The sequence below is a fragment of the Pipra filicauda genome, unplaced genomic scaffold (genome assembly GCF_003945595.2).
Source record: "Pipra filicauda isolate LSUMZ 115617 unplaced genomic scaffold, ASM394559v2 scaffold140_size2443280_pilon, whole genome shotgun sequence".
Classification (NCBI taxonomy): Eukaryota; Metazoa; Chordata; class Aves; order Passeriformes; family Pipridae; genus Pipra; species Pipra filicauda.
Window position 1 is genome coordinate 1261629 of NW_024103885.1, and position 26796 is coordinate 1288424.

Below are 26796 nucleotides of genomic sequence, written 5' to 3' on the forward strand. Positions count from 1 at the left end.
AAGAGAAAAACGGTAGCAAGGAATAACCTGCACGACAGTTTGGAAAGGAGTAAAAGAAAGGGAGAGGCTGAAGAGTAGAGGACATCACACACAAATCAAGAGACAAATCCAGTCTGTGGGCTGGGAGGACTCCCAACCTGTTCTACATTTTTTTTCTGTCAAGGACTAATCTTGATTTTTACTTCATTTTATCTCTATCATGCAGGGAATATGTGACACAAGAAAGAATCCTAACGTTTTTGTTCGGTACCATATAAATAGGAGGCCAGACCATGGGAAGAGAGAATAGTCCTCCTCAGTATAACTCCGACCCTTCCTGCCAAGTCTGAACTTCTTTAATGTGAGAATTCTCACTTCTGGTGCAAGAAATCAGAAAAAAATAATGTCCTTCTAAAAATTTTATTCTCAATTTGAAACAAAGCAAAAGTTGTAATGTTATTGAAGTGCCTCTTTGGAAATACCATGGTGTCACACATCCATCTCTCTTTATTCTATGATGGGAGGGAAGAAATGATGATGACAGAGTGTGACTGCCACTGTAGGGTCAAGTCCTTCTATCTGCAGCCTTGTCCCATGGCTGGTCCCTAACGAGGAATGGGAAAAGCTAAGAATTGGAGAGTAGTCCACGGATAGACCAATTGCCCAGCTGTTTGCACTCTTATAAAAGGACACCTGTGTGCTAAATGAAACTTCTGAATATTTTTACCTCATCTGATTGAAGAACTGAGATTTTTTTTTTCGAAACCAAATCCAATTGAATCAAGATGTGGCTTTGTCATATCAAGAATTTTAAGATTTGTCAAGCTTCTACTAAAACTTTTCTGTTTCAACAAGTACATTTGATTTTCCAGTCTTTCCATAGGAATTTCTCTAAATCTTTACAGTCTGCTCTGATTGGTGGCTGCTTCTTGTCTTAAGATTGGATATGTATCAGATTTCTCAGGTACTGCATACATTGCAGTACCAGATTTTCTTTTGGAAAGCAGCACACATCAAATTCAAAGGGCTCCTTTGCTAGCCTGGTCTCCTAGATAGCATCTGCTGAGAGATGAAACAATGACACATGTCATGTGCCCAGTAAGCTTTTTTAATTAGACATAAAATTCTGATTCTGAATCATTCATTTTGTGGTACTTTTGGAGAGTTATGGCATTACTTTTTTTGTTTCCGTAACAAGCGGAAAGAAGCTTGCATGCATCAGATCATATAGGCTGCATAAACCACTCAACAAAAATAGTCTGGATTTGCCACACCATTTGTTGCACCCTGTACAGAAGTCACAGCAAAGCTCAAACTGACGTGTTTAAAAAACTATGTGTCTCTGGCTGACTATGCATAATTTGGATGCATACATCCTTCCAGACCCAAGCAGCCAGAATCACATAGATGAACCAGAGATAAACATAAGAATGTGCACATTCATAAACATTCAGAAGGGAAGTCAATGTATTTTCAGCAAGCTTGAAGAGCATGAAGCTTGTACAACTGTTTGTTTACTTCCCAGGAGCTGGATGTTGCCAGAACTAAAAATGACATCACCATTCCTGTCCATCCTAGTACCTGGTGCATTCTGTCTGCTCTTTGCCTTGAAGAGGAAAAAGGATCTTTGTTGTTATCTTTGCAGACCAAAGCATGGACAGAACCACTAAAGGACAGAAAACGGATAGGTTTGTCAAGCTTAGGTCCTTCAGCTTGAAATGCTAGAGGAGGGGTAAGGTTCTAGGGAATTACTTCTGCCTCCTGCCCTTGGAGGGTTTGAGAACAGTATGTTTAAGAATGAACAACAGTTTACAAGTAGGTCCAGCCTTGAGAGGGAGATTGGAGAGGCCCAGATTTGCTTATGTTAAAAAGATATTTCCCCTGTAAGTATTTGCCTCTGGAATTCCATAACAGTTCCTGGGCATGCATGCTGCTCCTCATGCATGGATTGGGCAGCCATCTCTCTCCCAAGAGTGTATTACGGTCTCTCTCCGAACACCAGCTGTTTCATTCCCCTCTTGTCAGCAACAGACTTCTCTCTTTCAGATTCCTCTCATACTATTTTTAGTTCAGCACACATCTTTGTTGACTGACCCAGTTTACCTTTTGAGCATAAGAATTTATTTGGGTGTGGAATTTTCATTTCAACCATTACACAGAAAACACTGAATAAAATGAAATCATTCTGGAAGGTAGCTGGAGTATTGGTTGCACTATGACTGTGATTGCCATCAATATTATTCAAATATAAAACCTATGCCTGATGGTGGTCATCTATAAGTTTCCAGACACAGTGAAGCAAAGAGATAGAGCTGCATCATAAATTTTACCCAGATGCTGGTTGGGGGTTTAGGATTTTGCTTATTTTTGTATGCATTTTGCTGTAGTATCTGTATGCAGCTAATTGAATTGGACATGTAACCAATGGAAGGGTGCATAGGTCATTTCCCACCTATGGAAAGGTATTTGTTTTCAGATTTTCCAGTACATTTTTGAGTAGAGCAGCTAAGCATTTTGTCATTTTCTTTAAACACATGTTATTTACCAATCCATAAATCTCAACATTAAAACCTTTTATCCTTTAATATCATTGACAGTGCTCCAGTTTAGCTGTTTGTTTTAACAATAAATTAGTCTAGTACTCTCATGTTGACTGATGTCAAGAGATTCACCAGCTAAGGTCTGTACACATGTACTTGGCACCAATGGCCTTCTCTTCCTGTTCAGACTGTAAGCATGAGTTTACCAGAGAAATGGAAAAAGCTTTTCCATACAAACAACCAGACGTAACTGCAGGTCTGTTATTCAGGTAGATGTCTCTGCGCAAACAGCTACACCTGCAAGAGGAGAGGAAACAAGTCTGAGCTGAAGTGGAAAATATCTCTACATATGCAGATATCATTTGGGCAGTAGCATTTCTCCAAACACAGAGGGAATGTGGGAGGAGCTTGCCTGAAATGCAGGATAGGGCTCTCAACAACAGTATTGAATAATGGCACAGTGGTTATGGCAGCTTGGCAGCTTTCCCCTGAACACACAGGTGTCTTCCAGTACAGATCTACTTGCCACTGTCACTGTGGCCCTGCTGCCACCAGCTGCCTGTATCCCAGCACACTGTGCTTGTGGATGCCTTTTCAGCATCATGTAGATATTGAGAGGTGCAGACCAAAACTGAGTACGTTGTTCCACAAGGGGTGTTATTTAAATAATGCAGGAATAGATACTGCAGCACAGATATGCTCTGATGCATTCTTTTAACATGATTTATAAATCATTAAAAATCATTTGCTTTCATATTGCATGGCAAATTCTTATCTCATTTTGTGACCATAGTTAATGTTATGCATCTCAAACTTTTTTATTTGATTCTATATATTTGCTTTTGACTGTATTTCCCATTAGATGTTGAAGTCTACACTTTTCTAAAATTAATGTCCTTTTATTTTCTATCCATATTTCTAGCCTGTCTATATCTAATTATTTAACCTGTCCATGGTCCAATAAATATTTTCTCACATTTAATTGAATTCTTTACACAATCTTACTTAGATTGTCCCTTTATATGTGTTGTAGCATCAGACAAGCAAACTCTCTTAGCAATCTTCCTCTGTTTTGTTACAATTTATTCCTCCTTTGCCCTTTGTCATGTCATTCTAACATTTTCCAGATTGTTTTGTTGAACTGGTTGCACCAACTGTTTTAAATATTTTGAGCTGTGATCTGGCTATACATGTAGCATAATACACAGTAACTCTCAAAAAATCAAACTCAGATCAGGAATATAAATATTACTGGGTTTATTTTTAAATTTTTAAAAGTCGTTTAGCTGCTGAAGTGAATAATGGTCTGCATGTTTTTATTTACATTGTAGCCTAGACTAGGGACATGCTTTTGAAGAGGATCTCTCAACACCATTCTTTGGTTCACGTCTCCAAGCAATCTTGGAGCACATGAACTGAATGGCTTTCAGATGAAACTAAGCCAAAAGATGCACCCTGATAGTGTGCCAGTGATGTCCAACTCAGCCGAGGATTCATTCAGTTCATGAGGTGCAGGCAGACCTAGTTCAAAGTAACCCTATTTTGAGATGTGTCAAAACATTGGTACCATTTATTTTGCTGTATAAATCCATTTTTTCTGGACCACATTGTTGGTAAGCTACTGATAGTTAGCTGGTTGTTTAGCTACTTGTAGTTAAAACCCTGCTGAGACTGCCTTCTCCCTCATTGCCTTCTGAAATACAGACATACACAGTCAGCTCTAGATAAAGTTATTGTTTACTGCATCCTCATTTAAAAATTAATTACTGCTCTTCTGACCTGTTCACTAATAGAAACAGCAGCAGATCTCATCTGAACAGGGTATATGTTTTTCAAAACAGATAGATTGTGCTTTGGTCATCATGTCAGCATTTGCTTATGTAAGCCTATATCAGCATTTGCCTATATAAACATTGTCACTTGTTCTACAAGTTTTGCCAGAATAATAATGAAAAACAACAAAAACCCAAACATATAAACAGACAAACAAAAAAATCAACAAAAAAACCCCACAACCACACAAGAGTGTGTAATCGTATTGAATCTCTCTAGAAAGTTGTCTGCTTCTTTCTCCATCCGGCCTCAAAAAGTGGAGGGGTGTAATGAGGAAAGCAACTGCAAACTATAGCAATCCCTTGCTGCTGTTGGTTTTGTTCTAAGATGTACACAGGACATTAATGTTTGCAGATGCTCTATAAAGATAAAAGACAAAGGCCTAGATGGGAAGAAATTATGATCTGCATTAAATAGATGATGAGCCAATTCTTCCCTCAGTTACACTATTGCAAATCCCGTAATTTTTTTTTCATTGTCAGAATGAGATCATGATTTGTCTTGAAGAAAATGAGGACTAGTAAAAATGAACTGAGAAGACACCAGAAAAAAAGTTACAACAAGTAAGAAAGTGAATGAAAACTGTTTTGTTCTAGGAAGGAATTCAAAGGGAGTGGAAATCCACAGGCTGAAACTCACAGCTCTGTAATTTAGTCTCTCTGTGCCAACCTTGTAAGAAGTTAATCAATCAGTTTTAATAATACCATAATACTTCTCAAGAAAATAGTGGTATCTGATATTAACAGCTGTAGTTGCTGTAAAAAAAAAAAAAAGGACTTCACCTAGAATAAACATGAAGACAACCTTATTCAACAGTTCTTGCTTTCCCAGATAATAAAGGGGATTGGGCTTTTAGGCTGGCATGTCTCATCTCTTCACGCATTACTATAAATAGTATTAGAAGGGCAAGAGAGTTTCAGGTACCCCTTTATTCCTCCCTGTCTCCCTCAGGGAAGCAACTGGACACAGTAAACAATTAAAAATGTCAAAATAAGCAAGGTCAAATAGCTTAATTTACTGTGGTTATTAATCTCAGTTACATTCATAAACATTTTTCATATCGGACCTTATCTTTCCATTCAGCAAAGATATGGAGTTTAGTTCCCTCTTCTTTTTTCTCATCTCCCCTTTTCCTCTCATTTTTGTATTTCCATCCTTTCATTAGTGCATTGTCATGAAGTGCTCAGTACAGGAAACTCAGAATCAGGTCCTCTTCTCTGGCATAGATAGGGTAATATGCAAGAACAATATTGTAATGAAATAAAACACCTGAACTCTAGATGCTTAAAATTACTTTATCTCTTTTTTATTTCTTACCTTTTTCATGTCAAAACATGAAAAATTACCTGAAATATCAGCTAAGCGGGGAAATATTATCCTAATAAATGGGCATGCAAGTATGTGCCTGGTAAGTTATTTGATTAAACAGGAAGCTAGAATCCTATAGATATCCACAAATAAAGCCCCAAATCTAAATGACTGTATCGTTAGCTCATTTGTAAACTGTTCCAGATGTAAGATTTTGGCAGCTTTCCAGTAGGCTGGCTGCAGTTTGAGCTTTCCTGCATCCGCAGTGAGAACTGCAATGCCTGCCTCTTCAAGGAAAAGCTCCACAAGGCTGATGACAAATTATATAAAGTAACAACCTGACTGCCTGGCAAAGAGAAATCCAAACAGATCCCCGGGCAAAGAATGCCCCTCTTCCTGGGGCTAAGCTACAGCCGTTTGACCTGAATGTGTGATCGATCTGCATTATGCATCACCCGGTGAAAGCCCCTCTGAGAAGATCATTTAGTGATCATATCAGGGACTCCACTGCTAGAGCCTTGGATGTTATCTGGAAAAACACGAGAGACAGACGACTGGCAGGTGAGAAGGACATTACATAAATATATTTTAAGATTCATAAGGGATCATAATCAATAATGCTAATTAGTAGTATCATTTGCATAATGTACTGATGTCGCCTCTAAGTATTTCTCCAGCCCTTTGTTTGTGTGTCATGTTACTTTGGTGCTATGCCTATGGTGGAACTGTGTGTGCTTCTCTAACTAGATGAGATAAACATCAGTTAAAAGAAAAGGAGCAATGAATTTTGGTCCAGTATTTTGATGCAAACTCCTCATAGTAAAGTGTGCTGAAGCATTTTACTTTGCTGTTAAGTCAGACTGTGCTTTACTGCTGTGATGTGCTTCAGTGAGTTGTGTTACGGAGTGTTTTGAGCCAAGGAGTGTGTCAGTTGGAATATCTGGGCTGTGCACTGAGCAATTACTGGTATTTCCTCTGGCAAGGATTTCAGTGCTATGAGCTCCAAGTGAGTGTCAGATATGCCCGAGCTGGACTTCTGAGATATAAATTACCAGCCAACTAGAGAGCTACAATCCACATTTTTATTTTGACTTGCAAATACTCAAAAACTCGAGGCAAACCATAATAGAGAGCTAGAGAAGAAACCAATTTAACTCACTTTATTTTCCACTTCTCTTATTACCTGTTAGATGAATGCTTCTCTTTCACCCTGCTTGGGTTGTTACTTTATTTTGTGGCTTTTAGGGGTTTCAAAATGGGCAGCAGAAATGAACAGTGGGTGTGACTGCGAGAGGGATGACTTTGGTTTGTTTGTATACTTACAGTGGGGGTGGTTTATCGCAGGGGGAGGGAAGGAGGGAGGAGAAATGTGAATAATGATAAGATCAAGGATGAGATGACCCAGAGGCAGACTGTATGGCTCACTAATGTAAACTGAATTTTTACATCATGCTGCTGCATTTATGTTTTGGAGAAATAAGAGTAGCTAAGTGTATAACAGACATTTGGTTGCACACTGATTCCAAAACTGATTACACTGGGTAATCAGGCAGTGAGTGACCATGGCCTATAAAGAAACACAGGACCAAAAACCTGCTTTGAATTAGACGTGTTCATAAAAATCTTGTTCTGCCCACTAGTGATTGGATAAATTCTGTGCCTGTTCCCATAGATGACAAAGGACAGTGAGTTGCCTAGGTAGAGGAACTCAGCTTTACCGCAGTTTTACAGTGAAACCTCATGGTCGTAAGAGATGGAGGCATCAGATTTACTTTAGTGCTCAGTAGGTAGTCACAAATATGGCAGTGTCATGAAAGCACTGGTCATTAACCTCTTTCCACAGTAAGCTGAACTGGACACACAGTTCAATTTATCTCTCAAAAGTGTGTTATAAAACTGGACTTCTTTCGTAGCTTAATGACTGCAGGGCATGCAGCAGCAGTCACAACACAGGTCCTGATGTTTGGGCCATTGCTGAAACCCCACTGGAAGGAGCACCAAAAGGAAAGATATTCTGAGTAAAAAGGCATGGATGTTACACAAATCTATAAAAGGGAAGCTGGTGGGGCCGAATCAGCCTTTGTTTAATCTGTGTGTTGTCTGGTCAGCTGGACATTTGTTTACCCTGACATTCGTTTCCATTCCACCTGCTAGAGATGTTTATGTGAATGCTTTGAAGTAAGCTTTTTAATTTATCATTAAGTTGGTATTTGCATCAACAGACTCTCAACAATACCTCTGGCCTGTGTCCACATAAGACAACTACTACCAACTGTCTTCTGTAAAATTGTTTTCCTCTCATCAGTTGACACTGGAAAGCATATAAGGACATGTAATTTATACTTCTGTATGTGACCTACATATGAAAATATGCAGATTTTATCAGGATATGAAGAGGCCTCGATAAATGTATATATTTAATCTTACATATGATTATCAAATATTTGGGGCCTAAACAACTGCTAATTATATTTCTTGAGACTCTGTTACATTCCTAGAAACAAGGAATGAACGTGAACCCTTTAGCCTCTTTAACTGCACTGATAAGGGTCGGCATGTTTTTACTCTACTTGGCAGCTGGTTATGAGCCATCACAGCTTTTATCAATACAAGGCTTAGATGTTAGAGGACCCTTAACAACAGTGACAGTTCCATTTTCCAGGCTGTGCTGGTGATGTAGGCTTTTCAGTCCACTAGTACATTTGGGCTGCTGTCAGTCAGAAAGTCAAAAAATAATCAGGCAATAAGCAGTACAGTATGTAATTGGAGTAGATATCAGGTTATATTCCAGAAAATACTTCATGATTAACAGAGATTCAGGAAGAGAAACAAAACAGCAAGTTGTGTTGCTGTTCTGTTTGTTCTTTGGAATATCAGCAATTTAAACTGCTGACTACATAAAAATGGTCAAGAAGGGTCATGACACTGAAATAAGAAATCCTCTTAGATCAGCAATTTGTGTTATCAGGACACGCCTTTTTAAAAGCACATTATTTGCAAAAGAAAGAAGAAAATGTGAAATATGCATTCTTCATCGCATATTCAAGAAAAAGTAAACAAAAAAATATTTTGCCTTTAAAACAAGCTTCTAGACTGCACACAGACATAGAAAATCGTGCAATATAATTTAATATAATCATCAAACAGGAAGTACTGTCTATGTCCTATGTTGGGAAAATATGGAAAATGTCTCTTCCACTAGCTACAAATGGCTGGAGAAGAGAAGTCTTTAGAGAGACCTTGTAGCAGCTTTCCACTACCTAAAGGGGACTTTACAAGAAAGCTGGAGAGGGACTTTTCACAGGGGCATGTGGTGATAGGGGGAATGGCACAGTAAAGGAATGCAAATGAATATGAATATGAATATGAGTATGAGTATGAATATGAACATGAACATGAACATGAACATAAACATGAACATGAACATGAACATGAACATGAACATGAACATGAACATGAACATGAACTGCCCTCTTGGATCACCTCTGCGTCCTTTCCTATGCTGGCCACTGTGGAGCAGCATCTTCGTGTTGCTTTTAAACCCTAACAGCAGGGCTAAATTACTGCCTTTGCCATCTCATCTTGTGGCAGAACAGCCCGTGATTCAGCCAGCTGGGGCCAAGCACACTTTTGCTAAATGTGGTATATTATTATAACATATTATGGTATATTATTACTGTTGTATAAATTTGGTCCATCATATAAGTATGATATATATTTATAAAATACCTATCCTGAGGAGCAGTGAGTTGCAGCTCAGCATAGTCACATCATGTTCAAACTACTTTTGATGGCAGCACAGCTCATGGTTTTTTACTCTGTCTTTTCTCCTCTTTCTTAGTTTACATAGACAAAGAAAACCTTGGTGCATGTTTATGGTCATATCTGGTGATCTTAAAATGTGGAAAATTAGTCACTAAATGAATCACTAAACATTTTCAATTTCTGGGACATCAAAAAGACCCAGTAGAGATGGGAAACAATTTGGGGCAATGGAATGTTCATAGAATAAGGACAAAGGACAGAATGAAAATTCAATTGCCAGAGTCCCTAAAAGGGCAATATGAAAATTGTAACTTTTCCTGTTACTACCTTCCCAAGAAATAGATATATTTCCTTGGGAATTCCCAGTTTATTCTCCTTACTAATGTCAGACCATATCCTCAGCTTGGAAGGGAACAACTTTCTGATTTCTTCAGTGGACAAAATTCCCAGAAGAGACCAGGATTTTATGCACAAGAATGGCAGCAGTGCAGAACAAGCTTCCACAGAGCACAAAGCATCATTCTTAGCTCTGAGATGCACAGATTCTCAAAACATTGTAGACATTTCTCTTAGCGCTTCCACTGTTGTCTAAATTAACATGACCCAATGTAGCATTTATCTGCATTGTACTAAGACCCGTTATGTCCACCATATGACATGACTAAATATCCTGGCTTTTTCATTACCACCAGCATTTTTTAGAAAACATGATCAGCCACTGAGTACAACTGATTACTCATATGCTTCTTTTAAATTAAGGGGGTTTTATGTGATGCAAAAGTTAAACTGTCTTCTGAAATATGTGGTATGAGAGACAAAAAAAAAGGATGTGTAGGTAGTCTGAGTTTGGTGAATTACTGCGAGTTATGCTGCAGTGGCTTAGTCATTGAAAGTCTAAGCAAAAACATTACTTATTTGGTATTTTAAAAATAATCTTTCAACTTTTCTATTTGAAATTGTATTGTTTATTTACCTACTTACGAGTTATCATTTACAATTATATAATTTTTTCTAATTTAAAGTTCACTAAAACTTCCCAATATTTTATTTACCCCAGAAATAAATTTATTTTGTATCTTTTAGCCCACTAAAGCTAAAGTGGGCTTTTACCACCCTTGTTTTTCTTGGTTTCATTTTCTGATAATTGCCAAAGAAATGCAAAATTATTAATTTGCGAAGATCTGTTACAGACCATTCTCATTAATCCTATTTTCTAGTATTTAAATCATTTGGAAAAATTCTGTATGTCCTTGTAAGATATTGCTAAGGATGTAGAGCCACAGAGAGAACTCTGAGGTTATAGAAAAAGTAATTCCATCAAACAATTCATTTTCTTTTAGATTCCTTTTGGAAGACTATCAGTCAACCTTTATCTAGTTTTCATGGTTATAGTACAGGCTGTGTTATTTTTGAGTCTACTTATGAAGAAGTTCTTTGCAGGGCCCTTTGAGTAGACCTTTTATTCTTTAACTTATGATGGTTAGCTAGGATTATACCATTATTTAAGTTTTTCTTACTACTGGCCATATCAATCACTATGAGAATCTATGACACACTATCTGCTCTTGCTGATGTCTAATTTGTTCTTCATTATCAACATTCCTGTATTTCCACTGGATTTATAATTCTCTTATTACAATGTTTTCTTTTATACTTTCCCTTTAACTCTGATGCCTTAAAACATGCTTGTTTACAGATTGCAAAATCTGTGAGTATATTATTCTTAAACAATTACAAGATATTGCTTATACTTTCAGGCAAATATATAGCTATCTACAGCAAGTAAAGGAACTAAAGAAAGGAATTTTTTATCCCTGGAAATTTTTTTAGGCACCAAGTTAAGGTGAAGTGTTTTGCATTACATTTCAACTGTCCCCAAAATTTATACTCACGCAGAAGAGAAATTACTGCTCTGTTTGCTTTGTTCTGAGATTGAAGAAAGATTTACGGTGTGTGCAGGTGAAATAAGGCCTTAGAAAATGGATATGTTGCAGAACCCAAGACCACTTGATATATAGCTTCAGATATATCACTATTTGCCTCTATCAGCATTTTTAGGAAATTACTGACCCCCAATCTGGATACAATATCCTACAGGTTTAGTACTTTACTCAGGCTATTATATAAATATTTAAATTAGCCACTTACTATGAGGTAGAGCATGATGAATATACATATTTGTAAATAGACTGTAATTTATGGAAAAGAAACAGGAAAAGAGTAAACAACAGTTATTTGATAATAAAAGCTTACATAAGGCATATGTTGCATATCCAGTGCAAAACATATTATTTATATATAGAAAAAAATTATTTTGGTTGAATGGTTAAATATATTTATCATGCTAAAGTTTCCTCCCTTTGAGAGTGCTCAAGGGCTTTGCTGTTATCCATGCAATTACTAAACAAACTTGTAGCGTAAGCATGTTTTTTGAGAAAATATCAGTTTCATTCTTGTGGTTTATAATTCCTCACATCTTTCAAATTCAAACATCAAATACAATCAGAAATAATACATTTTATACACAGCATATGCTTGTCTAATTTTTGAAAATATTGCCACAACAAATTTCCAATAAGATATATAGAGTATTGTATACCTTTTTCAGCATCGGTGTTTTTATCTTGGAAGGGCTCTAATTCATTTAAGGCAAAGTCCTTCAGTCAAAATGATCATTCAAAATGGCACTTGGAATTAAATGCATCATTAGGTTCTTATTCCATGTTCTGTTTCTTGATTTCTCACTCTCCATATGAAAATATGGAGAAGTGCCAGAAAGATCACTGCTGCCTGTAGCATGAAAATAGTGTTGTTTATTTTAAGCTGCTGGAATGTCTTGTTTCCAATGCTCTCATGCTTCTAATTTGAAGTCTGATACCAACAGAGTTTGGAGTACTCATAGGGAAAAAAATATGTGCATACTTTGTCACCTTGTGTATTTGTAATGGATATTTTCATATGACAGATCTAAATTGCACTGTTGGGGAACTGGACAACTGAGAAGGTTTTTTATGACTTTTCTATTTTCCTCCATTAATGAATTTTAAAAATTTATTTCATGGAGGTCCACCATCATTTCTGTAATCAGGCTACAACAATGGCAGTTTTGTCCAAGTTTACAATAACACAGTATACTAAGCATATTATAAAATTGGTTGCTACAAAATCCTTGCACATTCTAATTACAGCAGCTGTAGAGGATTATGGAAATACACCTTTTTTTCAGCATTTGCTTTTTCCACAGTCATTGTAGCCAATGGACTACCGCAATCAGCCAGCAACCCTATGTCCTGTCCTGTGCCTGAGATTTTAGGAACGTGCGTTAGAGGAATTCAGCCCCTGGATACTTTAGCACTTGGGAATTTTTAGAAATAACTTTGTTGTTTCCTTGGGGACTCCAAAATGATTCTTTAAAACATGAGTCAAGGAGGGAAGGAGCACACCCGGAGCAGTCCACAAAACATGTCCAAGAGGAACTGAGCAGTCGTGTCGCTGTGCAAACAGAGAATGAGCACCCAAATGTGAAAAATATCACTGTTCCATAAGGCAGCTGATAGACAGGAGGAAAAGGAAAAATACAATACACGTGGCAACCACCTGTTAGAAAACAGCTTCATCATTTATACTTTTCAGCATGCAAGGCCTGTATGCGGTACATGTTGTCAGATGGGGATTAAAAATGAGTGAGAAAGATGAAAATTATGGTCTTCTCTCTCCAGGCCCAGTTTCATAATTCATCATTGTGGACATTGTTAAACTCTAGTCTCACACGCTGGATACCACAAGATAAGCAGCATTGTGGCTCTGATAGAAGTCTGTCCTTAGGAGAGACAACCAATAGGAAGCCTATTCTTCTCCTGCTCTTTGAACATTCATGTGCACTTCCCAAAAGCAGGGGCTCACAGTCCCTAGACATGGCTCCCCAGTCTGTATATTCTTTCAGCACTAAGCAGGCATTTTGCACATCTGAAAGACCACTATATATTTGAAACATTCCTAAAATCTGCTGAAAGCACCGAACTGCTTTGCATCTGATTGTTTGAAAGGAGCCTTGCTCACAAAATATTTCAACTGGTACAGTTCTGCTAACATCTGGACATCTTTCTTACGTCAGAGGTGGATGATGAGATCCAGATGCTATGACTTACTGATGTTTTCATTAACTTCTTAGCAGTTTTGTCTTTGTTTTGTTTACCAACTGAAACTTCTTAAGTCCAACTCACATATATGAGTGTTACTGGGGAGATCGGGGAGATCATGGAGAAGAGCTGGAAAGGAAGGGGGCAGTCAGAGAAATTAAATTAGTTTTTGGCCTAGATCCAAAATAACTGCTTTCTCTTATTACAATGGTCTGTTCCAGGATATGCTGTCTGTAGGAAGGTCAGCCCCAGATGATAGGAAACATTTTGCTGAACTGCTATTTTCAGTAAAAATGAGATATATGATTTGCTAATTATGTTCTAATTTAAGAGTAAACATGTTAAGCTATGAAGACAACAGGAAATGAGGATGTAAGATAATATGAATGGCAACATCATGAACTTTGCATTTACAATCACGCCTAAACCTAATTGCCATATAGGGAATATTTATTACTCTGAGGGAATATCATTATTGCAACAGGCACAGGAGAGCTCATAGTTATATTGTAGGCTGCACATTAGGAACTAGCTGAATAATTCTTTTAAGGAAGATGTTGGCAATAAACAGAGTAAAAAAAAAATCCAAACTAAAAAGAAAAAGAAACCAACAAAAACAAAAAAACATAAAACATATCCAAGCAGCTGTATTGTATCTCTGTGGCAATAACTTTTTTAATATTTGCTAATTTTATATGATAGAATTGCATTTACAAGAATTTCAACCCATTCCAAAGGCTAGTTCCTTCAGTTTTTTCCCCCTGAAAATAGCGCTGCAGAACAGCTTTCCTTGCATTGTACATCCCATTAAGAAGTTGAAGCAGATTTTCAAAAACTGTCTAAACTTGCATTTTGCATTTTATGTAGCTATGCAGTTAAAATTTTGAAGGGGGGTTATAGAGAGAGAAACACAACACATTGATTGACTGACTGATCAATACTCATTCGCTAAACGTAGCAGCATCCTTAACATTGTGAAAGAAATTGATAAAAAGAAAGTCCTGTTTTGGAGAGATTATAATCTGTAAAACAACCACTGTCAGTGCTCAGTGGGAGGAGATAAATTCAGAAGCCATATGAGTATATATTATGGTACCCAAAAAAATGCAGCAGCCACTCAGACCAGCACAGGCAGAGCACTTATCAATCCACTGAGCTTCCTCCTGCAGTGCCATGTTTAGCAGCTTGCAGGGACCCAGAGGAGGCTGAGGCTCTGTGGAGAAATAGGGGAAAATAAAAATGAGCCAAATTATCCCAGTGCAGGAAGTATCTCCCTGTACTAGAGGTTGCTCATTTGTATCAGTATTTCCAGACTCTGAGAAGGTCAATTAGCAGTACAGTTTATTTTTGGAGTTGTGGATGTGTTTGTCTGAGGGTTCACATATCTGTGTTAATCTTATACAGACGTAGCTAATAAAAATAGTAAGAGAGAAACATTTAGGCAGATTCTACTTCGAAGTGGTAAATTAAACATACCAAAAAGAATGCCCAGCTAGTCAGTTAGTTGGGCAGCAGAAAAACCACAAGAGTAGCCCAAGGGGGTGGTAAGATATGAGAAGCAATTTTCAATGTAATATGTTAAAAAGCTGCGACCAGTTGTGCAAAGATGTTACAAGGTAAGATCTTGTGACTTCACTGTACTTCACTCCGTATCTCTCATGTGATTTAACTTTAGATGCATCTTTGGTTTGTCATGTTCTCTTATGTGAGAATAGAATAGAGTCCATCCAGGACTGTAGCTTTTGGATTATACTCCAATATAAATTAGAGCGGCTTATATTTCGCAGTTTCTGGCAAGTAGGGATGAGAGTTTGGCACATTTCTCAGAGGGAACTTCCTCAACAGAAACTGGTTGCTGAAAAGGCATAAGGACAAAGGAAAATCTGCATTCTGCTTTTCTCTTGTGCTTTCAATTTTTGAGGTCTCTTTTGTATACTGATACAACTTTATCTGGCAGAGAGATAAGCAGAACCAACACAAGACTGTTCAGCTTTAGATGAATTGTCTTTTTCTCACTGTTGATGCTCCAAAGAGCTCTTAGTCTCTATTCTGTTCAAATTTCACAGCATCCTTTCAGAGTTTCTGCCATGTTACTCTTGCCATCTGATGATGAAGTTCTGTTTTGGCAGCTATCCTGCAGTAACAAAGTACTTGCCATCTGATCTGAAGGAACAACTGGCCTGCCTTGGTGAGCCATGGACAAGAAGAGTTTTGAGTGTAACTTTGCCTGTCACTGTCAGTCACAGCAGAAAATCTCAAGGCATTAAACTGGCTCTAGTCTATAATACTGAGGAAAATGGCGATTGTGTTGTCTTGTGTAGACTTTACATATGATTAAATATACAAGATGTTCTTTTTTGCTTTTAATTCATTCATTAATCTGATCTCCAAGGCAGCTATCTGTGAAATATATAAAAGAAAAGAGTGTGCCTTCGAAAGGCAAAGTAAGCAGTTTACTTCCATCCATGATTTTGCATAACGTGTTCTTATCTACACTTGTGCTTTGCAATGTCATTTGCACATCTTTCCAGTCAGTGTTCAGAGTTGAGGGGGACAGAGACACGACAGTGAAGTGTTCCCAGAAGGCTGGTGCAAAAGAAGCCTGGTCTCAATCTTGTATTTGCTCTCCATATCTGCTACTTGTCAAGACATCTCTATTTTGCCTTCAGTCAGGTACACAGCTTCCTTCTGTGTTGTCTCCCTTGATATACTAGCTCTTTACCATGCCTACTTCTGTTCATCCTGAACACTTTCATTTAGAGATGTGACATGCATCTGCCATGACATTTCTGCTGATAAGTAGTCCAGTAAATATTTCTTTTTTTTTTTGTTGAACCCTACACAGAGATGAAATTCAGGGAGCACTACCATGCACAACCACATACTAAAATGATGAGAAAGCATAAAGTTTTTCTATGCAAATGAAACCAACTTTCCTGACCAGCCTAATTAAGAGAGGACTTGTTTTACCCTCAGTTAATTTGTTAAAAAGTGTGTTCAATAATTTGAGGGGGGGATATAAATTTGAATGATCTTGCTGTAAGAAAGAGAGTTCAGATTAAAATGAAAGTGTGGTAGGTTTCAAAAAGCTAAGAAATCTCAGATAATAATTTTGAAGTCAAGCAGCACGCTTATTTTGTCTCCTGCCACTTTTAACTGATGACACAGTGACAGAATTTCATGTAATAGATCTGAAGAAGAAAAACTCTTACATTTTTCCTAGTATGAAAAGGTGTTGCCTAAAAATCTATAATTGTGCAGAACCAAGAGAAACAGGATTCCAATCAGACATATATGTTGATGAATTTGTTTGTTTTTCTGCTGCAAGAATGTGCTGAATGGACATATTTGCAATTCCAGCCTTTAATATAAAAGTGCTGACCATATTCTTTTGCACACCACATATTTTAGAAGCTTAAGAATCTAATGAGGTTTACAGAATTGATAAAATCCTGATATTCAATCTCGTAGGCAGATTTAGAGGGGTTTTTCACAGTTGTATCAACAAAGAAAAGGAGGATAATGTTTTCATAATTTTTTTCAATCTAGTAGATATTAGTACATACAGTGTATACATAAATAAATATATGTATGACTCTTGCTATGTTGATTCGACTTTTGGACTTCTACAACCGGGTGAAGTGAATAAGATGAATTCTCAAGCAAGAATAACCCCATAGTCAGAATTGTTAAGGTTCTCTACTGGTGCTTCTTCCTTGCCTTTAGGTCTAATTTCGGGGCCAGTCCAGAGTTCCCCGAGTTGCTGGTCAGTTGTGAGTTCATCTTTTTGCATCTCACATTGTATGGAATGGCCACACTTCCTTTTCTAAGGCCAAAAAGACTATTATGATCAACAGCTCTAACCTTCTACATTATAAATCCCATAAAATGTCACAAAGTAACATGCGCATATTTGAGAAATCTATGTATTTTGTTTTAACTTAAGAGTTCAGATATCTATTTCCTGAGTTTTCATACTCTAGTAATAACTTCTGTAATTTGCTTTTGAGTCTTTTGTTCTTTGGAAGATGAAATTATCTGTGGTCTGTTAGGACCCTCAAGCAAGCACTCAGATATTTCAAGTGGGAGGGAAAATGACTGCACAAATATTTATCACTGGCATCAGCACAAGTATTATAGAAACATAGATTCCTTGGCTTATATCCTAGCCATGGCAGCTTTTAAGAGAACTTGAAGCCACTTTTCAGTTTGAGTCTGTTCTTTGAAAGTACTTGATAAAATCTGTTCCATTTCTTATGGGCATATGTTGTCATCTCTAGGCTTTAAGGGTTTGACCTGCAACCTGACATAGTAAAATATTACATATGTCCACTTTGTATCATTTCAAAAGAAATCTCCCTCTGTATCTCTTAGAAGTGTAGTAGTACAGTGAAGAATATACACAGTTATGTTCCATGTTATTTTAACCTTACTGAAGCTGACCAGTGTATATCTACGGTATAATCATCTGGAGTTTTTTTTCTTCAACTGGATATGAAGAGTTAAAACAGTGGACACTCAGTGAAAGTGAAAAAAATTAGATATTAGATTCGAAATGAAACATCTCAATTTGTTGATTGAATAGTAGATATGGCTAACTTGAATTTAACTTTAAAAGTTTTGTCAGTTACCCATAATAGGCTATTGGATGTGAAACAATAAAATTAAATTATCTTAAATAGAAATACTTTTTCATTTCAGAAAATTTAAATAGCTTATGTCTTCCTAGGAGCAAAGAATCTTTCTGATGTGAAAGGAGCAATAACTTCACTGAGGAAAGAATGTAGTCCAACAGAAGAATATGAGCAAATTGAAGATAGGTATTTTGATGAGATTTCAAAGATCAATAAAAAGATAGTCCACATTTCTCAATCTTTCCAACTACACTTTACTGCCATTGCAGCATTTATGAGTGACCATAAAACCTAATTCCTTTCCCAATATCCCACTGTCTGAATTCCTATATTGTTCAATCATCCACCAGATCTATGTGTTTAAGAACAGAAATGACAAACTCATCTTTTTATTTTTTCTTGTCAGACTGCAAAAAGCAAAAACAATAGTTAAGAAACTTAGTTTACTTCTTTGATGAGTCCATATTCTTCATCCATGTTTTAATTAGTACTATTTATAATACTTCTTTTGCTCATAAGACATCTTATATTGTAATGTCACTGGGGTTAGCATCTTCAGACAGCCCATTCGAAAGCTGAAACCAGTAGTTTCTGATCCCTGAGCCCGCCACTGCTTTTAATAAGTTCTAGTGAAGCTGTTAGGAATTAAAGGTCATTACAGCTTTGTGTATATTTGGGCTATTTGGCAAAATTAACTTGCCATGGTGGCCTGATGGGTAATGATGAGCACATCTGGTTCTATTTCTTTGGAGCTACCACAGCAAGATGTAATTTCAAACATGAGGTTTCAGTATCTACCACCTGGGGAAATCTTCACAGTGATTTAACTCTTCTATGTCCACTTTAAGATCATTAACTCTGGTTCTTCCTTTGTCTTCAGTGTATCATACCATTTAATTCCCACCATTATAGTGTTCTGACAGGGGCCAGTTCACAATAGTAAGTACAAAATTGTTCATGACAAGGATGGACAACACCATATGTTCATGCAATTCCTGGAACAGGTGCTGAGCACGATCTAACATATTTACATCTCTCCATGCAGTGCTGTAGGTGAAGTTTTGCTTGAGGACAGAGGGTTCATATCAATGAGCAAACCTTACATTTTTTTCTACATATTTTATAATGTTTAATGTGTTGCAAGAAAGAGATAAGAATTAGACGAACAGGAAAATTCATATTTTAAAAGTAAGAATATTTAAACAAATTATCTAAATAAAAACATCAGAAACAATGATTGTTATACATTTTTAAGACAGCTCAGTAAAAATGCCAACTCCAGTACGACAAAAGGCATAGCAAAAAAAACCCCACAGATTACTATAGTACAGTTTCGTAGTGCTTAAAAATACATGGAATTACCTGTATTACAAAATGGTGTCACATTTAAAATACTATTGAAATCTACTGTTCTGTACATCTTATACTTTTTTATTATTTTGTTGTTATTTGTTTTCTGGTCACAGATCTTCAAATTATTGGACTTGAATGGAAATGAGGAGCAACACAGATGTTTGGTTACACGTAGGAGTAAACCAGAATTTCCATTGACATTTTCCTGTATTCTCAAAACAGATAAGGTTAGAATGCACAGCTGCCTTTTTTTACCATTAACACTTACTAGAAAGCATGAGAAATAATAAAATATTATACAGAAGTATAGGAGGAAAATGTAAAAAACAGGAATAGTTTCATGGGACCAAAATTAATTTATAGCAGTTCTTGAAAAACAGACTGCATTTTGTACCCAGCAACTGGGAGCTTTTTATCTTTTGTTTCAATTATTTGCATATTTCTAAATATGAGAGCTGGGGAGTGGGACCATTCTTCCCCTGTACATTTACCAACACGACTGAAGTGTCCACATGGATTTCTTCTCTGTCTCTTCCTATTTGTGTGAATGCTGGTGTATAATGAAATTAAACACAAGACCATAACAGGTACTTGGTCTTGAAGCAGAAAGCAAGTAGGGTCATCATCACTCTTACAGAAAATCCCATAAAACTGTATTTGACTTCAGATTGTTAGTTACCATCAGCCACCTGACTGCTCCTGAGATGTGGCAAAAAAATGGTGCTTCTAGCTGAAAAGTGTTTTTTGAAGAAAGCTAGAACAACAGAAAACTCGTAGAAAAATAGGAAATGGAAATAAAATTCCTACATTGAGACTGAATCTCATCTGCCTGAGACATACTCCCCCATTTGCCTAGTACTTTTCAACAAGTTTCTCATGAAGCATTTGCAACCTCTCCAAAATACTACAGGCTCAGAGGAATTTGTTTGTCATTCTGAAAACACTGCTTCTGACCGGTACGAATAAATCAGTGTACCAGAACTAACTCATAATGAGAAAAAAATCACATTTCCCCCCTCCCTCAATGTTTAGTTTGTTTACTAGATGAATTTGTTCTACTTAAAAACCTAATACATTACATGAAAGTACTTATTTTATGGATACAGAATAAGTAGTGTTTGGAACTGGTGAATCTGGGTAAGCAGGAAATAAACCTTTTCATTAGCAAGACACCAGTTTCAATCATATTTGAATTTTCTTCAGCGTTAAGAAATTCTTAATATAATTCACAGTTTGACTGAAGTTGGGAGCTCCAAATGATTCAAGATATTGTGTTGGATATTGCAGAGAAGTCCTGATCCAAAATATTTTTTCCTTTTCTCACAATCTCAGTTCAGAGCATGCTACACACCCTAGTGTGGCTGAACTGGTTTTCTCATCAAAGAGAAAATCGTTATTTTAATGGAGTTTCAATAAATATTCAGTAGCAAAGTGAGAATAACACTAGAAGAAACCCACAATATATGATAAATTTCTCTTGTTCAGAATCAATACAGAAAGTTCTTTCATGTTGGAAGCCTCATGTATACTTCTGCTGCCACTCCAGAACTCTACATATGTACACAGAAATAACAATTCCAATTTTGAAATGCAGCTGCCCAAGAAAAGACGAAGAAAAAAAATCTGCACATCTAGCAATTTTGGCCTTCTAAAGCAAACATTGAGACCATCCTTTCCAGAAAAGTGTAACTGCAAATGCCATGCTGTTCATGCAGGACAACAGGATCTTTCCTAATGCTTTCCCTGCAGCATGCGTATGTAGTGATGTCATCCCATAAGAATTCCCCTGGCTCGATCAGCTCCTGGTGGAGGTGTGCAGGAGTACAGCAGTCACTCTAGAGAGCTCACCATCTCACGTAAGGGTAGAGGAAATTTTGTAATTCTTATCTATAACTCCATCCTTTAGTAACCGTCAGTTACACAAATTAATTCAGATGCATTTTTGACGTGATGTATGTATTTGCGTGCATGATGGTAAAACGATTCAAACTTGCATTTGAGCACTTTTAACAGTGCCTTGGTAATACTCTGCTCCTTTGAAGTCCCTTTAAATTCAACATGTTGATACAAATAGAAATTAAACTCCATGCAGCTTTAGAAACCATCCTTCTCTGTGCTCAAGGTGAGGAGGAGCACTGTACCATGGCGGTGGCACTGGTTGGAGGCATGCTGCTGACCACAGCTTTTTAAACAGAGTAGCTCCTTTTAAGAAGCAAATAAAACTGCTGAACCTTTGCAGCTTGTCACAGATGTGCTCAGCTGGCAGCAAGTATGCCTCAGGCTTACCTTATTCCTCTCCCTGTGGGGCCAGGCTAATGAAACTCTGATCTCTTTGCCTATAAGCAGGCAAACATGAAGGCAGGGTTTCTGCTTTTTTCTCCACAAACTCAGTGTGAGTAGATGGGTTTACCACTGAATTTCTCGGACACAAGTGAATGTATCCACAATACACTGGGTATGAGAAATTAAAGGTGGGAAATAGTCTAGCATTAAAAAAATACAGCAGAGTTCAAAATCAAGTTCTGTACTCAATATGCAATTCCATTGTGTGACAACACAATAGACTTCCAGGAGAATCGGGATCTGATTTCTGAGTTGTAATTTTCTATATAAGTTTGCCACCTGTACCTTAATTTTAACTGGAAGCACGTTTTAAATATTACTGTAGTGTTAATTAAATTGTAATAAATTGAAATGTCACTATAGATTAAAAAAAAGGAATAAACTGTGTTAAGACACACCTATTAGGCAGATAGTTTTGTAAATAAAGGGTAAAATAGGAAATTAAAGAGAGAAGCTCAAAATGGCATGCACAAGAACACAAGACAGAAACAAAAATGATGCAGCATTGACATTCACTGGAGGAGAATGAAAGGAACTTGCTATTTAACTTAGTAGTTTCTGTACAACCTTGTGAAACAGCAATAAAACTGAGAATCTAAGTAATCCAGTTATTTCAGCAACAACTAGTAAACTAGACAAACAGCAATGTGGATGAATCTCATTTTACCTGTCTTTGGCATAACTTTTTAGAGATTCTTAGCGGCTGCTACAGTAAATAGCACTCCTAAGAGAATGACATCTAAGGCTCTGCAAGCCTCTTTAAAATTCTGAACTTTAAAATCAGTAGGATTTAGGCACTCTGTCTTCAAAAAGCATTTTGTATGTATGTCAGGACTGTCATGAATGAGAGACACTGTGTGTGGTCATATAGGTCTCATTAAATCCTGTAACTAAGTGAGCTAACTACACGCAATATAGTATACTGATAAGCATAATAGGAGTAAATAGGACCCCCTTGACTTATGCAAAGAAGACATCATAAGTTTATTCAGCCATCTCTTCTGATTTCCCAGTACGCTAGAAATTACATTCGCTTTGGTAGACTTTAGTTTTCTGCAAAAATTATTCTGAATAATTCTGACTCATTCTGAAGAATGAATTCTTTCTTTCCCCACCTGAGTTCACCCCTTACAGATAAGCAAATATCAGCTCATCTAACAGGTATTACATCTGTCCTTCTCACCATTCACACTCTTTAAATATCATCAAGCAGTCGTACCAGCTGTTTACAAAAGTATCCCACTTATAAGTGACATGAGTGCTTTATAGCTCTGTATTTACAAGATATCAAAGTGGTTTCTTAGAGAGCAGTGCAATTTCCCTCCTGCTCTAGGCGCATAAAATCAGTGAACCTAATAAACTAGAAAAGCCTCATTAATGGAAGAAACTGTCCTTTGTGAGTGAGCAGCAGAAGTCAGCAGATCAAAGGTGCCCCACTTCCTTCAGTAGTGCCTGCACATCTGTTTTTGTTATATCAAATATGTGGCTAAGCTTACTGGTAGACAACAACAAAGCTTTTTGCTATTACTGTTTTTCTAATATATGCTGACTTCAGTTTTCAACCCATCTTTTTCTAAAAATACTTAAATATTTTAGCATGAACTTATGAGTCTGATTGATATAAGCTGTGTCTAACTTTATCTGGGGTGTTAGGAGAGATGGGATGCTCCTCATCTGGCTCATGTAAATAAAAAGACTAGACAGCACTGTGCTAGAGTTAAGTTTCCTTCAAAATAACACCAAAAGCTGGTATTTTTTTGCAGCTGTATCCAGCCACAAACAACCACAGGACTGGATCTGCTATTCTATCAGTAGGTGTGCTCTCACTTTTGAAAAAGAGACAGAAATCATAAAGAATGGTATAACCTTTGTGTAGTTTAAGAAAATCTAAATAAAATAATTTCAGAAAAATATATTTAACTGGGACCAAATTTGAAGAGCTAAATATTTCTTGGCAAAAATCTCATTGACTTCCTTTTTTTTTTTTATTTTGCAATATGAGAGAACCTGTTTAAATACTGAAATGTTTTCAAAACATAATGTTCTTTAACAGTAATCTCTAGGAAATGCACTTTTTCCTATTTTTTATCAAATAGAAATAATTTTACGCTGTCAAATTGAAACACTACCTACCCAACGCCATTCTTACTCTCTTCTGTATATTTTTCTACAAAAGATTTTGCAGTAAATCATTCTTATTGAATAGCACCTATATCCCACAAGCACAGACTACCACATGGTAGTAGACTGGTAATTAGAAAATGTGCTAGAAGCTCCTGTGTGGACAAATGTTTTAGTACTGAAAGTGGTCATAGACATGTGGCTGAGCAGCCCATCCAATCTGATTGTGATGAACAGTCATTGTAATAAATGGGGACAAATAAAATGAGAGAAAATCTAATCCAGTAATGCACTATGCAAAATTTTCTGAGATGACAAAAATAGGAGTCCTTTAAATTGTTCCCACTCCTTCCATCTGGCATGCAGAGCTGAGGAAGTTGATAAAATAAAATGAAAAATACCACATATTTTCGCATAGTACTGCACATGTGTGATTAAAGACAGTGCTCAATACCTGACGTTGGTGTGACCCAATGTCCACTGGAGTGCAGTTGACTCCTTCCTCCTGTTTTGGCAGACAGGTGAGACAGCATTTACAGGATGATGAATACGGCTAATCTCTGAATCGAGTCCAGTCCAGGACTTACATGATCAAGCTTTGTAGTGTATTTATTTCTGAGTGATTGCAGTACTCAGGGGAAAAAAAAAAAAGAAAAACAAAACAAAAGACACAAACCCCCACAAAAAAAACCAAACAAAACAAAACAAAGACCAAAAAACAAACAAAAAACCCCACTCCTATTTATTTGTTAGAATGCAGGAAAAACATGAACAATTTGAGAAAAACAAGTCTTATGTAAAACATGTCAAGAAACTCTTCTCTCTACTCAGGAAGGAAAACAGATAATTTTAATTCTAGTGTTTCTATTTGTAACCTAACATATTTCTTCAACTAAAGGGGACAAACAGTGACTTTAAATAGGTCTCCTTGTTTCCTCTTCTTCATATCACTCCCCAAAGTGCTCTCCACCCTATCCTTCTTTGAGTGATATCCTTATTCATTCTTATTTATGAAGGTTAGGTCATCCAATTCACTTATGAAGTCAACAAGACAAGTTAACCAGGGCTTTAAACCAGTAGCAAATGCTGCATATCATTTGCCCTAAGTACAAACTAGAAATAGCATAAATACTTATTAAAGGATTCGAGGAAAATAGATGCATGAAGAATGTTTATTTGTTTGTTTATTTGGTTTTCCTTTGTTCACATCATCACTTGTAATTTGTTTAAAGCTATATGGTTGTTTGATTCAAACTAACTTTAGATACTAGAGCAAATGTGTTTATATAAAGCTGAATTATCCTCCCCAAAGATGGAAATGACAGCCAAAAATATCCTAATAGAAAACTGTAGCTCTTACAAAATTTATTCTTCAGACTCTTAACCAAGTATTGAAGATAACAAGCATGTAATCTTAAATTTTGCAAGTAGTCATTCTAACTGCGCTTCATTTTGCATGCTTGTCTCTTAATGAGTCTAGCAAGGACTGGGCTGCATGACTCTGAATATAGAATTTAGGGTAAGATCATAGAATCATAGAACATGTTGAGTTGGAAAAGATCCACAAGGATCGTCAAGATCATCAACTCCTGGCCCTGAGCAGAACACTCCGAGTATCACACCTTGTGCCTGAAAGCATTGTCCAAATGCTTCTCGAACTCTGTTGGGCTTGATGCTGTGACCACTTCCCTGAGGAGCCTGTTCCAGTGCTCAAGCACCCTCTTGGTGAAAAACTTTTTCTTGATATCCAAACTAAACCTCGTCCAACATCATGCGGTTTCCTCATGTCATGTCACTGATCACAAGAGTGAAAAGATTGGTACATGCCCTGCTGCTTCCCTTTATAAGGAACTTGTAAACTGCAATGAGGTCTCCCCTCAGTTTCCTCTTCTGCAGGCTGAACAAACCAAGTGACCTCAGCAGGTCTTCATAAGGCTTCTCCTCCAGACCCTTCATCATCCTCACTGCCCTCCTTTGAACACTCTCAATAGCTTAATGTCTTTTTTATATTGTGGTGACCAAAACTTCATACAGTTTTCAAGGTGAGGCCACACCAGTGCAGAGCAGAGGAGGACAATCCCCTCCCTCGACCGTCTGGCGATGCTTTGCCTGATGCCCCCAGGACACGGTTGACCCTCCTGGCTGCCAGGGCACTGCTGACTCATATTCAACTTGCTGTCAACCAGGACCCCCAGGTTCCTTTCCATGGCACTGCTTTCCAGCATCTCGTTCCATAGTCTGTGGAACACAACCAGGGTTGCCTTGTCCCAGGTGCAGAATCTGGGACTTGCCCTTGTTGAACTTTATGTGCATGGGGATTGCCCATTTCTCTGTTTGTGGAGGACTCTCTGCAGGGTCTCTCTGCCCTCAAGGGAGTCAACAGCTCCTCCCAATTTAGTGTTGTCCGCAAACTTACTTAGTATATCTTCAAGTCCTGGGTCCAAGTCATTAATGAAGATATTGAAGAGAACTGGACCTAAAATGGAGCCCTGTGGAACCCCACAACACCAGTCTGTTGTTAATCCAGTCACTATAACTCTTTGTGCCCAACCTATGAGACAGCTGCTCACCCATCATATAACATGATTATCCAGATTGTCCGGAAGGATACTGTGAGAGACAGTATCAAAAGTTTTGCTGAAGTCCAACAAGATTACATCTACTGGATTTCCTAGGTCAACTGGGTGGGCTACCTTGTCATAGAAAGAAATCAGGTTCGACAAGCAGGAGTTTCCCCTCATGAAACCGTGCTGGCTGTGACTGATGACTGTGTTGTCCTCC

The 26796-nt window shown here is 37.3% G+C and overlaps 1 protein-coding gene across 2 annotated transcripts in view; it reads left to right on the forward strand.

Moving 5' to 3' along the window:
* Window positions 1–26796, forward strand: part of DLC1 (DLC1 Rho GTPase activating protein) — a 222852-nt gene that overhangs the window by 115872 nt on the left and 80184 nt on the right. Inside the window, exon 1 of one of the 2 annotated variants that reach the window (XM_027735938.2) lies at window positions 5954–6221. The exons of the other annotated variant lie outside the window; for it this stretch is intronic. Coding sequence (XP_027591739.1) covers window positions 6107–6221 — 115 coding nt within the window. The 5' untranslated portion in view covers window positions 5954–6106. Of the gene's footprint in view, window positions 1–5953; window positions 6222–26796 lie in introns of those variants that run through there. 2 annotated transcript variants of the gene reach the window in all.